The 13636-nt window shown below is 44.3% G+C and overlaps 1 protein-coding gene across 5 annotated transcripts in view; it reads right to left on the bottom strand.

Moving 5' to 3' along the window:
* The window catches only part of ASAP1 (ArfGAP with SH3 domain, ankyrin repeat and PH domain 1), a 346739-nt gene that overhangs the window by 144223 nt on the left and 188880 nt on the right, over positions 1–13636 (bottom strand). For all 5 annotated transcript variants that reach the window (XM_078441687.2, XM_078441686.2, XM_078441688.2 and 2 more), the window contains one exon: positions 3547–3619. In XM_078441687.2, the coding sequence (XP_078297813.1) occupies positions 3547–3619 (73 nt within the window). The remainder of the gene's footprint in view (positions 1–3546; positions 3620–13636) is intronic.

A 13636-nucleotide genomic window follows, 5' to 3' on the forward strand; every position in this document is an offset into this window, starting at 1 on the left:
CCACTGAACTGTAAAATTCATGAAGGTAGAGATTCTGTCCGATTTGTCTAATATACTCACCCTACAGAATGGTATCATGGAACAGGTGTTCAACAAATGTTTGTTGAACAAACGGTATTTGGTGACAAACACATAAAATATGAAGATAAAAGACATAGCACCAACCTTCCTCAGGCAATTCATGGGCCAGTGCAGAAGCTCTCCGTTTTAGCTGCACATCATCTGGGAAGTGATTTTATTATGATCCCAATACCTGGGCCTTACTCTAGAACAGCTCTTGGTATGTAGACCCAAGGGACCCCTGTGTTTGTGTTTTAAGTGCTCTTTGGGTGATTCTAATGAAAAGTCAGGGTTGATGGGAATATAAGCTGGTGCAGCCACTCTGGAAAACAGTATGGAGGTTCCTCAAAAAACTAAAAATAGAACTACCCTATGACCCAGCAATTGCACTACTAGGCATTTATCCACGGGATATGGGTGTGCTGTTTCAAAGGGGCACATGCACCCCCATGTTTATAGCAGCACTATCAACAATAGCCAAAGTATGGAAAGAGCCCAAATGTCCATCGATGGATGAATGGGTAAAGAAGATGTGGTATATATATGTGTGTGTGTGTATACACACACATACACATGTACACATATATACATACATACAATGGAGTATTACTCGGCAATCAGAAAGAATGAAATCTTGTCATTTGTAACTACGTGGATGGAACTGGAGGGTATTATGCTCAGTGAAATTAGTCAGAGAAAGACAAAAATCATATGACTTCACTCATATGAGGACTTTAAGAGACAAAACAGATGAACATGAGGGAAGGGAAACAAAAATAATATAAACACAGGGAGAGGGACAAAACAGAAGAGACTCGTAAATATGGAGAATAAGCTGAGGGTTACTGGAGGGGCTGTGGGTGGGGGGATGGGCTAAATGGGGAAGGGGCACTAAGGAATCTACTCCCGAAATCATTGTTGCACTAGATGCTAACTAACTCGGATATAAATTAAAAAAAATAAAAAATAAAACAAGTTAAAAAAAAAAAGTCAGGGTTGACACTCGCTAGTCCAATGCCAGAGAGACCGATCAACAGTTACAATACGATGGGGTGTATGTTCTCCTCCTGCTGCAAACCGATTTCCTGTGACGATGGAAATGTCCCGGGTCTGCCCTGTCCATTACCGTAGCTGTCAGTCACACTGTGGCTATTGAGCGCTCAAAATGTGGCTACTGAGCCTGGAGGACCTGAATTTTAAATCTTATTTGATTTTAATGAACTTAAATTTAAAAAGCCATTATGTGACTAGAAGCTACTCTATTAGATGGTAGAGACATAAGGCAAAGTACGCAGGGGAACCCCTCCCCCAGCGAGGGGTAGGAGCGGTCACACTCAGAGCGCTGAGGTCCCCATTCCAAAGGCGAGAACAACCTCCTGGAGGAAGTGGCAGTCAGACCGCACATATTCCTTGAACTCTCTACCTTACACATATGCACGGACAGCCTCTCTCTCCCGCCATACCCAGGTCAGCTGTGACCAAGGAAGCCCTTTCAAGAACAAGATGAAGCACATCCCTACCAAGAAAAAGAGCCCTTGTGTGAGCTGCCGAAGGATGTGATTGTGGTCACCGTGGCACACAGAGGGAACGCGTCTTGAGCAAGGACACTGGGGAGAAAAGGAGTTACGTGGAGCCCCCAGCAGAGCAAATATGGTAGCAATGCTCCGCTGCAAATCGGAGTCTCTCTTCGGTGGCTCACAAGCTGAGAGCCTCAAGCATAAACCATAACATTACGGAGAACTGACACTTGGTTCCTGAGGCGGATACTGGCTCGTTAAGCTCTTTAGGAAATCGGGCGGGCCCGGTGCTATTTGTAGAAGACTGAATTAACCGGAGAAGGAACCCATGCCACTGATCTGCCTGTCGTTTTCCCCCCGTGCGATGCACCTACCACGTGCAGGAAGTTTCTTGGTGGCTTTAAAGATTACCTCATTTTATCCATACAAGGCTCTGCAAATTAGATGATTGTTTTCTCATTTTATGGTGAAGCAATTTAAGATCCATGGAAGTTAAGTCATTTACTTAACAAGTAGTGACAGTTAGTGATCTACGCTACCTGAGTTTCTTTCTCCCAAAAACTGTATTTTATGAAATAGATATCCTAAGTCCCCATTTGTTTTTGGTTTTTCCACCACAAATCCGGATGATCACAATCAATGCTTCAATAAACCCACCTGTGTATCCATTTTCCATACACTTTCACTGATGCATAACATACCTGCATCCACGCAAAAAGTATGTAAGCCTTAAGTGTAGCATGTGAAGAATTATCAAAAAATGAACTGAGCTACGTAATCATCCCCAAATCAAGAAAGAGAACAATACCACCACCTCAGAAGCTCCCCATGGCCACCTCCTCGTTATTCCTCCCATCCACCTCCCCCCAGAGGGCGAATATCTACAAAGGGGCTGCCACATTTTGGGGGTAAATCAGAATGAAGCTAAGGCAGAAGTTATATAATTTAGGCCAAGATTTAAAACATTTGAAACATTTAAACAGTTAAAACATCACTATATAACTAGACAATTCTCTATTTATCTGTCTTAATTAGAAGTTTGTGTCTTATTGGAAATAAGGAAATTAGAGAGGTGTCAGGGAATCAGGATACAGAATGTGTTAACAATCAGGCCCAAGGGCTTTGAAGAAGACAAGAGACAATTAGATTTCCAGCTCGTCGAGACTACCGATTCCCAGCTCTGATGAGAGGAGGCCCATAAAGCATCTGACAGTCGAGTTTTTCCTTTTTCAATGTTCCTTTCTACTCCGTAATTTTATGACAATTAGGAGTATGACTATAAATAAAATATAAAATTTATATAAAATATGAATGTATGGCATTTACTGAACTTCCCCGAGGTGAAGATATTAGCTAATTAACTCCCTTCGACGACCCTGCAAAAAAATACCACAATCTCTGCTTTAAAGAGAAGATGGAGGTTCAAAACCGTGAAGTAACCAGCCTAAGGTCACACTGCTAGTGAGAGGCAGAGTGAGGGTGCAAACCTGCACCTGTCCGACTTCAAGGCCAAGAATAGACTCTGGTTGGCAGATCTGGTCAGGTCTCAGTTCACTCGCCCCCTTCCCCGGCACTCACACCGATTTCCAGATGTTGTAGAGGTACGCTGCAGAAAGAACGATCTTCACGTGTTTAACAGAGACCCCTGAATTACGAACTGATCAGCTACACAAACAGATGCTGCCTATCTCACATGTCACCTGTGGCTAAATTACCTGTACACCTGCTAAGGTTTTAAATGTCCAGTGGGTCTAAAAACCCACTGCAACTAATGTTCTTTCATTGTTTTATTTTGGAAACAGTAACCGGTTTAGGTGGAGAAGAAACAGAGAAAAAAGGGAAAAATGGTACTTCTTCGACCTTATTTTTTCTTTTGTATTGTCTTCTATAAACGTAACATCTTACAGATAACAGAGAAAACTGCAAACGTTATATATAATTCATGCCGTCTGCTTTGGAAAGTACTTACCTTGACCGGAATTATATATTGCTTTGACAGACTTCTTCACTTTCTGTAAGGCTGTTCTATCTTGGTCTAGAGCCTAAAAGAGAAAAACGAGGGGAGAAGATGTTGGAAAATTTGGCAAATTAAAACTCACTCGTAATGACATCCATCTTGTGGAGTGCCACAGCGGTAGCAAGTGGACATATTTACGAACAGGGAACCATTTCAGAGACCGGCAGTACCCGTGATCTGAGGAGTTCTGTTTTGGGGATAAAAAGAGTCGTTCCACAAAGCTCAGTGTTGGGGAAAGCTGACAGCATGGGAGTCAGTCGGTTTTCACACTAAGCTCTGCACGGGAAAGAAACTACAAGCCACTTAAGATAGGGGAAGACTGGTTTTCACTGGAAGAAGGTGCAACCCGGGAAGGGACAAAGGCCTAAGACGTGAATGACACATATCCAAGAGAACTAAACACATTTTTATCACCTGATGGGAATTTCAGCCAGGAAGAAAACATTTCAAAGGGCGCAATGAGAGTGACCTGAGGATTCCTTTTAAACTTTTTTTTTTTAATGTTTATTTTTGAGACAGAGAGAGAGAGAGAGAGAGTGCGCATGAGTGGTGGAAGGGCAGAGAGAGAAGGAGACACAGAATGTGAAGCAGGCTCCAGGCTCTGAGCTGTCAGCACAGAGCCTGATGTGGGCCTCAAACTCACGAACTGTGAGATCATGACCTGAGCCGAAGTCGCATGCTTAACTGACTGAGCCACACAGGTGCCCCTGAGGATTCCTTTTAAAATTAAAAAACTTATGATGTAAGGCCAGTTGTATTTTAAAATTCTGCTTACTAAAAAAACACAGCATGGAAAATGCTACCATGATGCTGGTAATGCTTTTAAATGATTTCTTAGATGGTGTATAAACACATCTACATCATCTACTTGTGCTACAAGTTGCGGGGGTGGGGTGGTTCTAGGGGACTGACTGTTGATTTTTAATCCAGGACTGGACACACAATTGTGCTCTGTTCGGGAAGACTGTGCACTTAGGACATGCATACTCTTTTCATAATGTGTATTTCAATTCAAAATCAAATTTAAAAAGGGTTGTATTCAATACAGAAATTTATATGGCACGCTGACCTAACTTCTTAAAACAACTTTAAACCTTCCTCTCTGCTTCCCTGAGGGTCAACGATCCAGAGACTGGGAGCCCCTGGGTGGTGTGTCAAAATCTGGAGGGCACGAGCAGTGACAGCAATAATAATGAACTTAGGCACATAAAATTTAAGACCATGAAATGTACGCTCACATCCATGACATCATCTAAACCTCAAAACCTCAGAGGAGAAAACCGAGGGCCACAGAGGGTAAACACTCCTACCCCTGAAAGTCGCACAAAGAGATGAAAAGGGTAAATGCAGTGGCAGCAGGTAGTAACACCCTTGTCCTGCAAGACGGCCTTTCCTGTCACTCTAAACCTGTGGCTCAAGTGGCGCTGCCCCTTCCGTTCAGCTCCAGTCCTCTGGACCCCGGTGGCCGGCAGGGTGGGTACCTGACCGGCGCTGGGCCCAGGCTCTCACAGGATTTCTGGGCTTGGGAAACAGGGACCTCAGTGTGCAGATCCCTTCTGAGGAGGGGCGCCTGGTGATCGCCGGTGGTTCTGTTCCTTGATCTGTGAGGAATCTGGACAGACGGATGGACCGATGACACACACAGAGCACCAGACACAGGAGCTGGAGAGGATGCTGGTGGCATCAGAGTCCTGGCTTCCAGCTGCACCCAAGGCATAGGTCACTGCTAACCTTCCTGTAGAATGAGTATATTTTTGCTCCAAGCTGGTTGAAGCGGGGGTTCTACCACTTGCAACACAAGTCCTGAGTAACACAAGAACCCAAGTTTACTGAGCACTTGCTACGCCAGGTATGAACTTGGTATGGTGGACGTACCAAGTAGGTAAGATACATATGCTTCCAATATCTTCTCCCTTTGCACTCCATCTTTACAAAACCCCCGGAAAGCAGAATCCACGTTTTTAAGATAAGGAAATAGGCCTTCAAAAAGTATTTGCAGAAAGGGAGGGAGAGGGAAAGATTAATTAAGTTGTCCAAAGTCACAGAGCCAGAAGGGGCTGGAGTCACATCTCACGCTAACGTCTACTGTATCTCAAACCTAATGAGATGCTGAGGTAAAACCCCGAGTTTTCAGACCCCGAGTCTGACCGCTACCCTCCACCACGCCCATTGCTTATGTTCCACCTCCATGCATTTGTCACAGCCATTTACCACCTGCACTTCTATTTAATATTTTTCTTTAAGCCCATTCACATCTTTTACATTGTCCAGAAGTGTAGTAAGTGGAAAATCAGGATCACTCACCGTTAACAGAAGATACCCTTTTTAAAGATCACTGTGACTCTCTCTATAAAATGCTCATTTGGGGGCTCAGTTGGCTCAGATGGTTAAGTGTCCAACTTTTGGTTTTGGTTCAGGTCATGATCTCATGGTTTGTGAGTCTGAGTCCCACGCAGGGCTCTGTTCTGGTAGCATGGAGCCTTCTTGGGATTCTCTCCTTCTCCCTCTCTCTGCCCTTCCCCAGCTCTCTCTCTCTAAATAAATAAACTTAAAAAAGAAGATAAAATGCTCATCTGTTCTGTACCTGCGGCCATCTCCTGTAACACCATGATACTGCACTCCACACTTAAGGAAACAGTGTCTTACTAGGCGGTTTCACAAGAGACAAAGTTTGAGTTATTTCACAGAGTTGAGGTTTGTACTGTAGAGAAAAGAGGAAAGAGAACTCACATTTTAATAAGTGCTTAGAGTGGCACAGAGGGTGCTGAGGCTGCCACGGACCGCCTCATGTCATTCTCACCAAAACCCCATGAAAGCAGTACTATTATCAAATTCGTTTTATAGATGAGGAACACAGAGGCTCAGAAAGTCTGACTCGCCCTGGGCGGCGGAGCGGGAGTCTGAGCTCGGGTCCTCACAACAGAACCTGACCTCCCAACAGCACCCAGCTCTGCGTTCCCGTGATGTCTGGGATGAACTGCATCTAAAAATAGAGCCTCCTTAAACACTGAGAATAAATGAGGGTTGTTGGGGGGTGGGAGGGAGGGAAAGTGGGTGAGGGGCATCGAGGAGGGCACCTGTTGGGATGAGCACTGGGTGTTGTATGGAAACCAATTTGATAATAAATTTTGTATTAAAATTTTTTTTAAACAAAAATAAAATAAAATAAAATAAAATAAAATAAAATAAAATAAAATAAAATAAAATAAAATAAATTAAAAAATAAAATAAAAATAGAGCCTCATGTTAAGGGGGGTGGGAGTGGAACTACCTGCCAGTTTTCAGAGACAAATGAGTTAAGAAATTACAAGCTATTCAGGATGTTAAGAGTCTTCCAGGGAAAGAAACTAATGCAAATAAGTACAAATAACCATGCATTTAAGACACAAAATCTAATGGGTTTATCTTCTGATGAACTGCTTTTGTGGGAAAAACATTTAAAAAATCATCCCAATAATAGCTGCCATTTTTTTTTTTTGTCTATATTCTTACTATCTTTTTTTTTTTTTTTCCCAGATGAAAAACCCTGGGGTTTTAGAGAAATAAACAGTTTGCCTGCCAAGTGGCACATTAAGTAAGAGAACCAGCCTAGGCTTTTTCAAGCACACCACCCATCCACGGCAGCACAAATGTGTGTCCATGCTCCCCCTGGATCTAACCATTTCCTAATTGGTTTTGAGAAAGGAACAAAAATCCTGCTTCTGGAAGAAAAGAACGTATCTGTTCAGCTTTGGGGAGTGATGACCGCAAAAAGATGGGTCTACTCAAAGAGGAATTAATGAGTGGGCTTTAATGTCCTTCCACAGTTAGAGAGTTAATGAGCCCAAGTAAGCACACGGATGTGGAAGATTCCAGTCTAACATTTTATAAGACCAACTATCTGCTTCCTTTCTATTTCCCCCTCCTCGGGAAAAGTCTCAGAATTTATGTTGAAGTTTTACCAACTCGTCTATAAACTAACAGGGTTTAAAGTTCACGCACATACTTTTAAAGGTTATTAATAACATCCGCATTTGACAGCTACAGTCAGAGTTGAATCTGGGTTAACACTTCTCTTTTTACACCCTAGCATTTAGCCACTGGCAGAAAGAAGCCAAGTAAAATGCGTTTTTACAGGCCCTGTGTTTAAGAGCAGAGGACACTGTCACTGCGTCAGACAGGGCTCCCCTCCAGAACAGCACACGTCTAAACGTGCTACAAAGTGCCATCCCCTCAACTGCCAGACAAGCAACATGTGCAGTGACATCCTTTGAAATGTCACACGCGTACAATTAAATACAGGCTAAGAGAAGAGTGGCAGATAACTGGACTATAAAATTATTATTTCCCAATGCTAAAATATGTACCTGCATTTCTAAGTATGCATCCGAGGTTGAACAACTCAAAAGGGTACGTGTGTGGGGGAGAGAAAGAGGGAGGATGGATTAACAAATAAAGGAATCCAGGAGAACATTCTGATGTCTAACAATAGAAAAGTCCTTTTCCTATCCAAAATCTTGCAATTTCTCACATTCGCTACATTACTAAAGAGCAGTGTCTATAATGTAGGGAAGCACTTCCAACCTGGGTATGGAGACTCTTTACGGCTACCTCATGTACAGCCCTAACAGGTCCGGTCCTCTGAACTCACAGAGAAGACACAGGCTGTTGCAAATCTGAAGGACGCTGTCAGAGAAGCCACGCCGACAGAGGCCTTACGTGGGAGCCAGAAGAATTCAGAAACATTACACAAACCGGACATGAGAATGCAAAATTCTTGAGGAGTCTGAGGCCACTCAGGGTAGGACATGGAGCCTTTCGTACCCCTCCAGGACAGGCAGCATCCCTCTGCATAGCAGTGCAACAACGGACGTTCTCAGAGACGCGCAGGGACCCAGCCACACGTGCTCCCAGCTCAGGGTATTTGCTCTAGCTGACCCCTTTGCCTGGAATGCTCTTCCCTAAGCAATTCCCTTGACTGGCTTCCTTTTTACACAGGCTTCAGATGCAACGCCCCTTCCTCCGAGGGCCCTTCTATGGTCACTCTAAAGCAGCACACCCCCTCAGCCTGCTTCGTTACTCTCTTTTACACTCAGGCTGGCTTTTCCATAGTACTACCACATCCTGAAATGATCCCGTTTGTGACTTGTTTGTTTTTACAGTATTTATCTCCCTGCAGAACAGCTCTATGAAGGCAGGGCCTGTGTGACCTGCTCATAGCTAAATGCCCATTCCCCGTGCCTAGCAGGTGACAGATGCTCAAAAATGCGTATGAAACGAAGTTAACAAATCACGGAATAAACGAATTCCTCAGTATTCACGGTTCCACAAAACAGGAAAGTATGTACCATAGGGCTTGCCTTGAAGATGGCTGAACGAAATAAAGTTCTGCACTCAGAAAATGCGGCCGTCTGTAATTCTTCCCCTAATGGTTTTGAATAGCCCAGGTTTAGATGGATGGGTGTGTGACGTGTATAGACAGTCGCAAGGTGTAAGAGCTAAGACCAGAGGGTACCAAAAGGAACGGTTTGGGAGAGACAGAACTTCTACATTCCAAGTTCATTTTGTGCCTTAAAACAGTTATTCTGTCCACTTTCTTAAAAAACACCTTATTGACATATGATATACTTATGTTAAATGAGCAACAGTGATACTATTGTTATTATTCATTAAGATTTTCTATTTCGGAATTACTTTCTAAGTCTATGGCACTTTCTTCAATATACTCAAACAAGAAACACTGTTCTTATTTTGGATAAATGTGATTTTCTGAAATTAAGCAGAAGTCTTTGGAGCTAAATCTCATGCATGTACTTATGACAGAAAAGAAACAGTGGTCATCATGGGAATGCAAGCTGGTGCAGCCACTCTGGAAAACAGTATGGAGGTTCCTCAAAAAACTAAAAACAGAACTACCCTACAACCCAGCAATTGCACGACTAGGCATTTATCCACGGGATACGGGTGTGCTGTTTCGAAGGGACACATGCACCCCCATGTTTATAGCAGCACTATCAACAATAGCCAAAGTATAGAAAGAGCCCAAATGTCCACTGATGGACAAATGGATAAAGAAGATGTGGTGTATATATACAATGGAGTATTACTCGGCAATCAAAAAGAATGAAATCTTGCCATTTGCAACTACATGGATGAAACCGGAACTAGAGGGTATTATGCTAAGTGAAATTAGTCAGACAAAGACAGAAATTATATGACTTCACTCATATGAGGACTTTAAGAGGCAAAACAGATGAACATGAAGGAAGGGAAACAAAAATAATATAAAAACAGGGAGGGGGACAAAACAGAAGAGACCCATAAATGTGGAGAACAAACTGAGGGTTACTGGAGGGGTTGGGGGAGGGGAGGTGGGCTAAATGGGTAAGGGGCCCTAAGGAATCTACTCCTGAAATCACTGCTGCACTAGATGCTAATTCGGATGTAAATTAAAAATAAAATAAAATAAAATTATTAAAAAAAAAAAAAAAAACAAAAACCAGTGGTCTGTCAATAAATGACCAGCACAGAGCTTGTTCGGGATACGCCGAGGTAGATGGCCCCACACCTACCTTCCGTGGACGTGAGCACTGAGTGTACAAGTGCACACCTGGAAGCGGCTGGCGCAAAGCCTCACGCAGAGCAGGCTATCGCTACCCTAACCTCTGAAGGTGTTTCTGCGGAGAAATTCCTGGAACGTTTGGAGCAGTGAGAGCCAAACATCTCTGGAACAAATAGTCCTACCAGTAACGTGATTTCTTCAATGAAAAGAATTTTTGTTCCCTTGGGAAAAGGGGGGGGGGGAAGGGGACGGTTTCCATTTTATCACTTTCTAGTCACATTCGCAGACATAATTGCAAAAACACATCTTAATAGATGCATTTGTCCCCCAATCACTACAAAGCAAATGCTCTCATGTGTAATTCCCGTAATAGGGAAAGGAAGGGAAGACTCTGTTGGTCTAATTTAGGTTCATACCTGACTCCTTAGGCCTTCAGCTTCCTGAGCAATCAGGCGACCTTGCAGGAAGGAGGCAGGACCCGGGAGCAAAGTGCTCAGGCTACCCGAGAGGCTGGATGCCTACTTAACGTAGGCATAAGGCCTCAGAGAACAAAACAGAGAATGCAGCCTTGCAGCCTATCAATACATTCATCATTTAACCACCATAAGGCCCCATACACTAGAGTACATACGTGTGCAATTATAATGTGACTCAGGAATAAGCCCGAGAGTAATCTGATGACATAATGAAGAGCACTGTGAACAAAGGTGCCAGAGGAGAATGACAATGGAAACTACCCATCAGTTCCAAAAAGAAGAGGGATCAGGCAAACCATGTGAGTGAGTATGTGCTCTGAGGATCATCCAACTGGGGTTTCTGTATCATTTACTTACTCATCTAGTAACTGTGCTAGGCACATACTGAACACTGCTCTGAGCCAGGCACCGGTCAGGTGTACCAACCAAATATTGCATCTACCCGAGCTTCCCCGGCTGCCTGCTCCTCCCTCCCTTCTCCCTGCCACAGCAAGATGGCAATGACAGATCCCTTGGCGGGAGAGCACACGGAGCCTGGCACTGCTTTAAATGAGACTGACGAAGGGAGTTGTGCAAAGACCACTGATGCTTGCTACCCTGGGGCTTTACCCACACTTCCTATCATTCTACTCTTTACCTTGTATTTCAGGTGTTTAGGTGCCCATGTCTCCTCCCTACTCAATTAACTAAGAGGTCTGGAAAGACAATACTTGTATGTTGTACAAAAAAGATGCTCAGTGAGAGGCACCTGGGTGGTTCAGTCAGTTAAGTGTCCAACTCCAGCTCAGGGCATGATCTCACAGTTCATGAGTTTGAGCCCCGTGTTGGGCTCTGTGCTGACAGCTTGGAGCCTGGAGCCTGCTTCGGATTCTGTGTCTCCTCCTCTCTCTGCCCCTCCCCTGCTCGTGCTCTATCTCTGTCTCTCAAAAATAAATAAACGTTAAAAAAAAAAAAAAAAAAAAAAGATGCTCAGTTAGAATTTGCTGAATTGAAGGAACACACACACACACACACACACACACGAGAAAGGAAGAGTCAATGAAGTTCCTGCAATGACATCCAGGTCCCCTATACTGCCTGCAACGCCCTATGTGACCCAGCCCTACTGCCCCGGGACTTCTGTTCCCACACTCTCCACTACTCATGTCTACACCCATACCTGCAATCTTTCTGAACCCACCAGCTTTGGCAGCTGCTGAAACCCTGTTCTCGAAGCTCCTCTCCAGAACTACAGGGGCTTGGCCTGCTGCTCCTTCTCTTTCTTTTCAGCGTTTTTCCTTTCCAGCTCAAATGCTGGAAGTGAAGTCCCTGTCAACCTGGGGAGTCGAGAATGACCTTGTGTGCCGGCTACACAACACCAGCAGTTAGGATGAGGTTCAATCAGAAAGCGGCACCGAGCAGCTGCCAACAGGGGAAGGGGGCACGGCGGCAGCAGCATATATGAAAGGAAGAGGTAAAGACGGTGAAGATGTTATCGTTAGTTTCAAGATGAATATGAGCTGGATGAGGCGGCTACACAGGGGAAATGATCAACTTAAAATAAAGTTCGGTTTGCATCACTGAGCCAAAAAATGGAAAGCTGACATATCATCCACAAACAGAAGTGTTTATCTGTGCTATTTTAGACTATAAAAGGTGGCCTTAAGATTCCGATCCTCCCATATTCATACAGATTTCAATCAGAAACTTAATGTCCTCTACTGTACCTCTGGCTGAAGGGTGGAATGGGGTAGGAATTCACCCACAGATGCTCAAAATCTGCAGATGCTATAAATGACTCCGGTTTGGCCCCACTTGGAAGTTCCTTCACAGTTCAGATCTGTAGCAAACATTCAATCTATCACCTTTGGCAATACTTCCTGCCCGAATCTGAGGATCTATTTATTCCATGCACGAAAACACTTCCAACCTATCAACTTTCCAATGCAAAGAAAAGGTACTGCATAAAACTGTAACTCACAAAAGTCCAGTTGCCTGGGTATGCATAAATTACCCATTAGGTGTGTAAACATCTTTAGGGCAGGGACTATGCCAGGCCCAGTGTAGGGGTTCAATAAACATCAAGTGAATCTGCCTCTATATTAAAAGGACCTAGAATTAAAGGTGTATTAGAACAAGATTGACACAAAATGCTACTATTTATTTCTCATGAGCTATTTATTTTAAAACCTAAGTGTTAATTCCTTACTGGAAGAAGTATCATCTTAACTAATGTAAATATAGCAGTACTTATTTTTTGCTTGGGTGATGCATGTATAAATACTCATTTCCTATCTCCCCAGGGCTCACCCTGTCTCTCAAAAGTTAAATCACATCTATGAGGTTTTGGTGAAATCATCAGATATTCTCCACGAAGGCCAGGGACCTCGATGCAACATACTCCCCTCAGTTGACCACTCTGAGGCTGCAAAGGCAGCCTCAGAGAAGTCCAATATGTAACGTGGGCAGAGGAAGCTGAGCAGGGTGAAGGGTCTGCCTCCCTCCCCCACTGTCCCCTCCTCTTACCGATGGGAAAAGCAGACCCTGAGAGGGAAACAGCTGCCCCCCCCCCCCCCCGGAAGGGAAGGCCTGGCTCACTTCCAAATTCAGTAGTCATTTCAGTAACCCACTCTGCCTCCTGCACAGATGTCAGGATCCAGCCACGTGAACAAAAAAAGGGGAGCAGATCTCCTTCAAGACCCTTAACGTCAGACTGGTCATCAGAAAAAAGCTAAGCCACTGTGTACGTTCTGCACAGAGACCCTAACCCATCTCTAAGGGCTAAGCCAAGTCGTGCTTTTCTCCGAGAAGCACATTCTCTGCCCCGAACAGCTAGAGTCCTTGCCGGCCCCACACCATCCGCACGAGTTACCCCCAGGGGTGCCCACAGATATCCTAGCATTTAGCGACCACCTGTCAGCAGGTCCAGGTGTTTCTCCGCGGACCCAGAAGCAGCAGAGCCTAGTCGTGGAAGGAGCCATTCTGAGAGCAAGTGCGAGACGACGGCTACAGGCAATGACTGAGCCCAGGGAGACCCCGCGTCACT

The sequence above is a fragment of the Panthera onca genome, chromosome F2 (genome assembly GCF_046562875.1).
Source record: "Panthera onca isolate mPanOnc1 chromosome F2, mPanOnc1 haplotype 2, whole genome shotgun sequence".
Classification (NCBI taxonomy): domain Eukaryota; kingdom Metazoa; phylum Chordata; class Mammalia; order Carnivora; family Felidae; genus Panthera; species Panthera onca.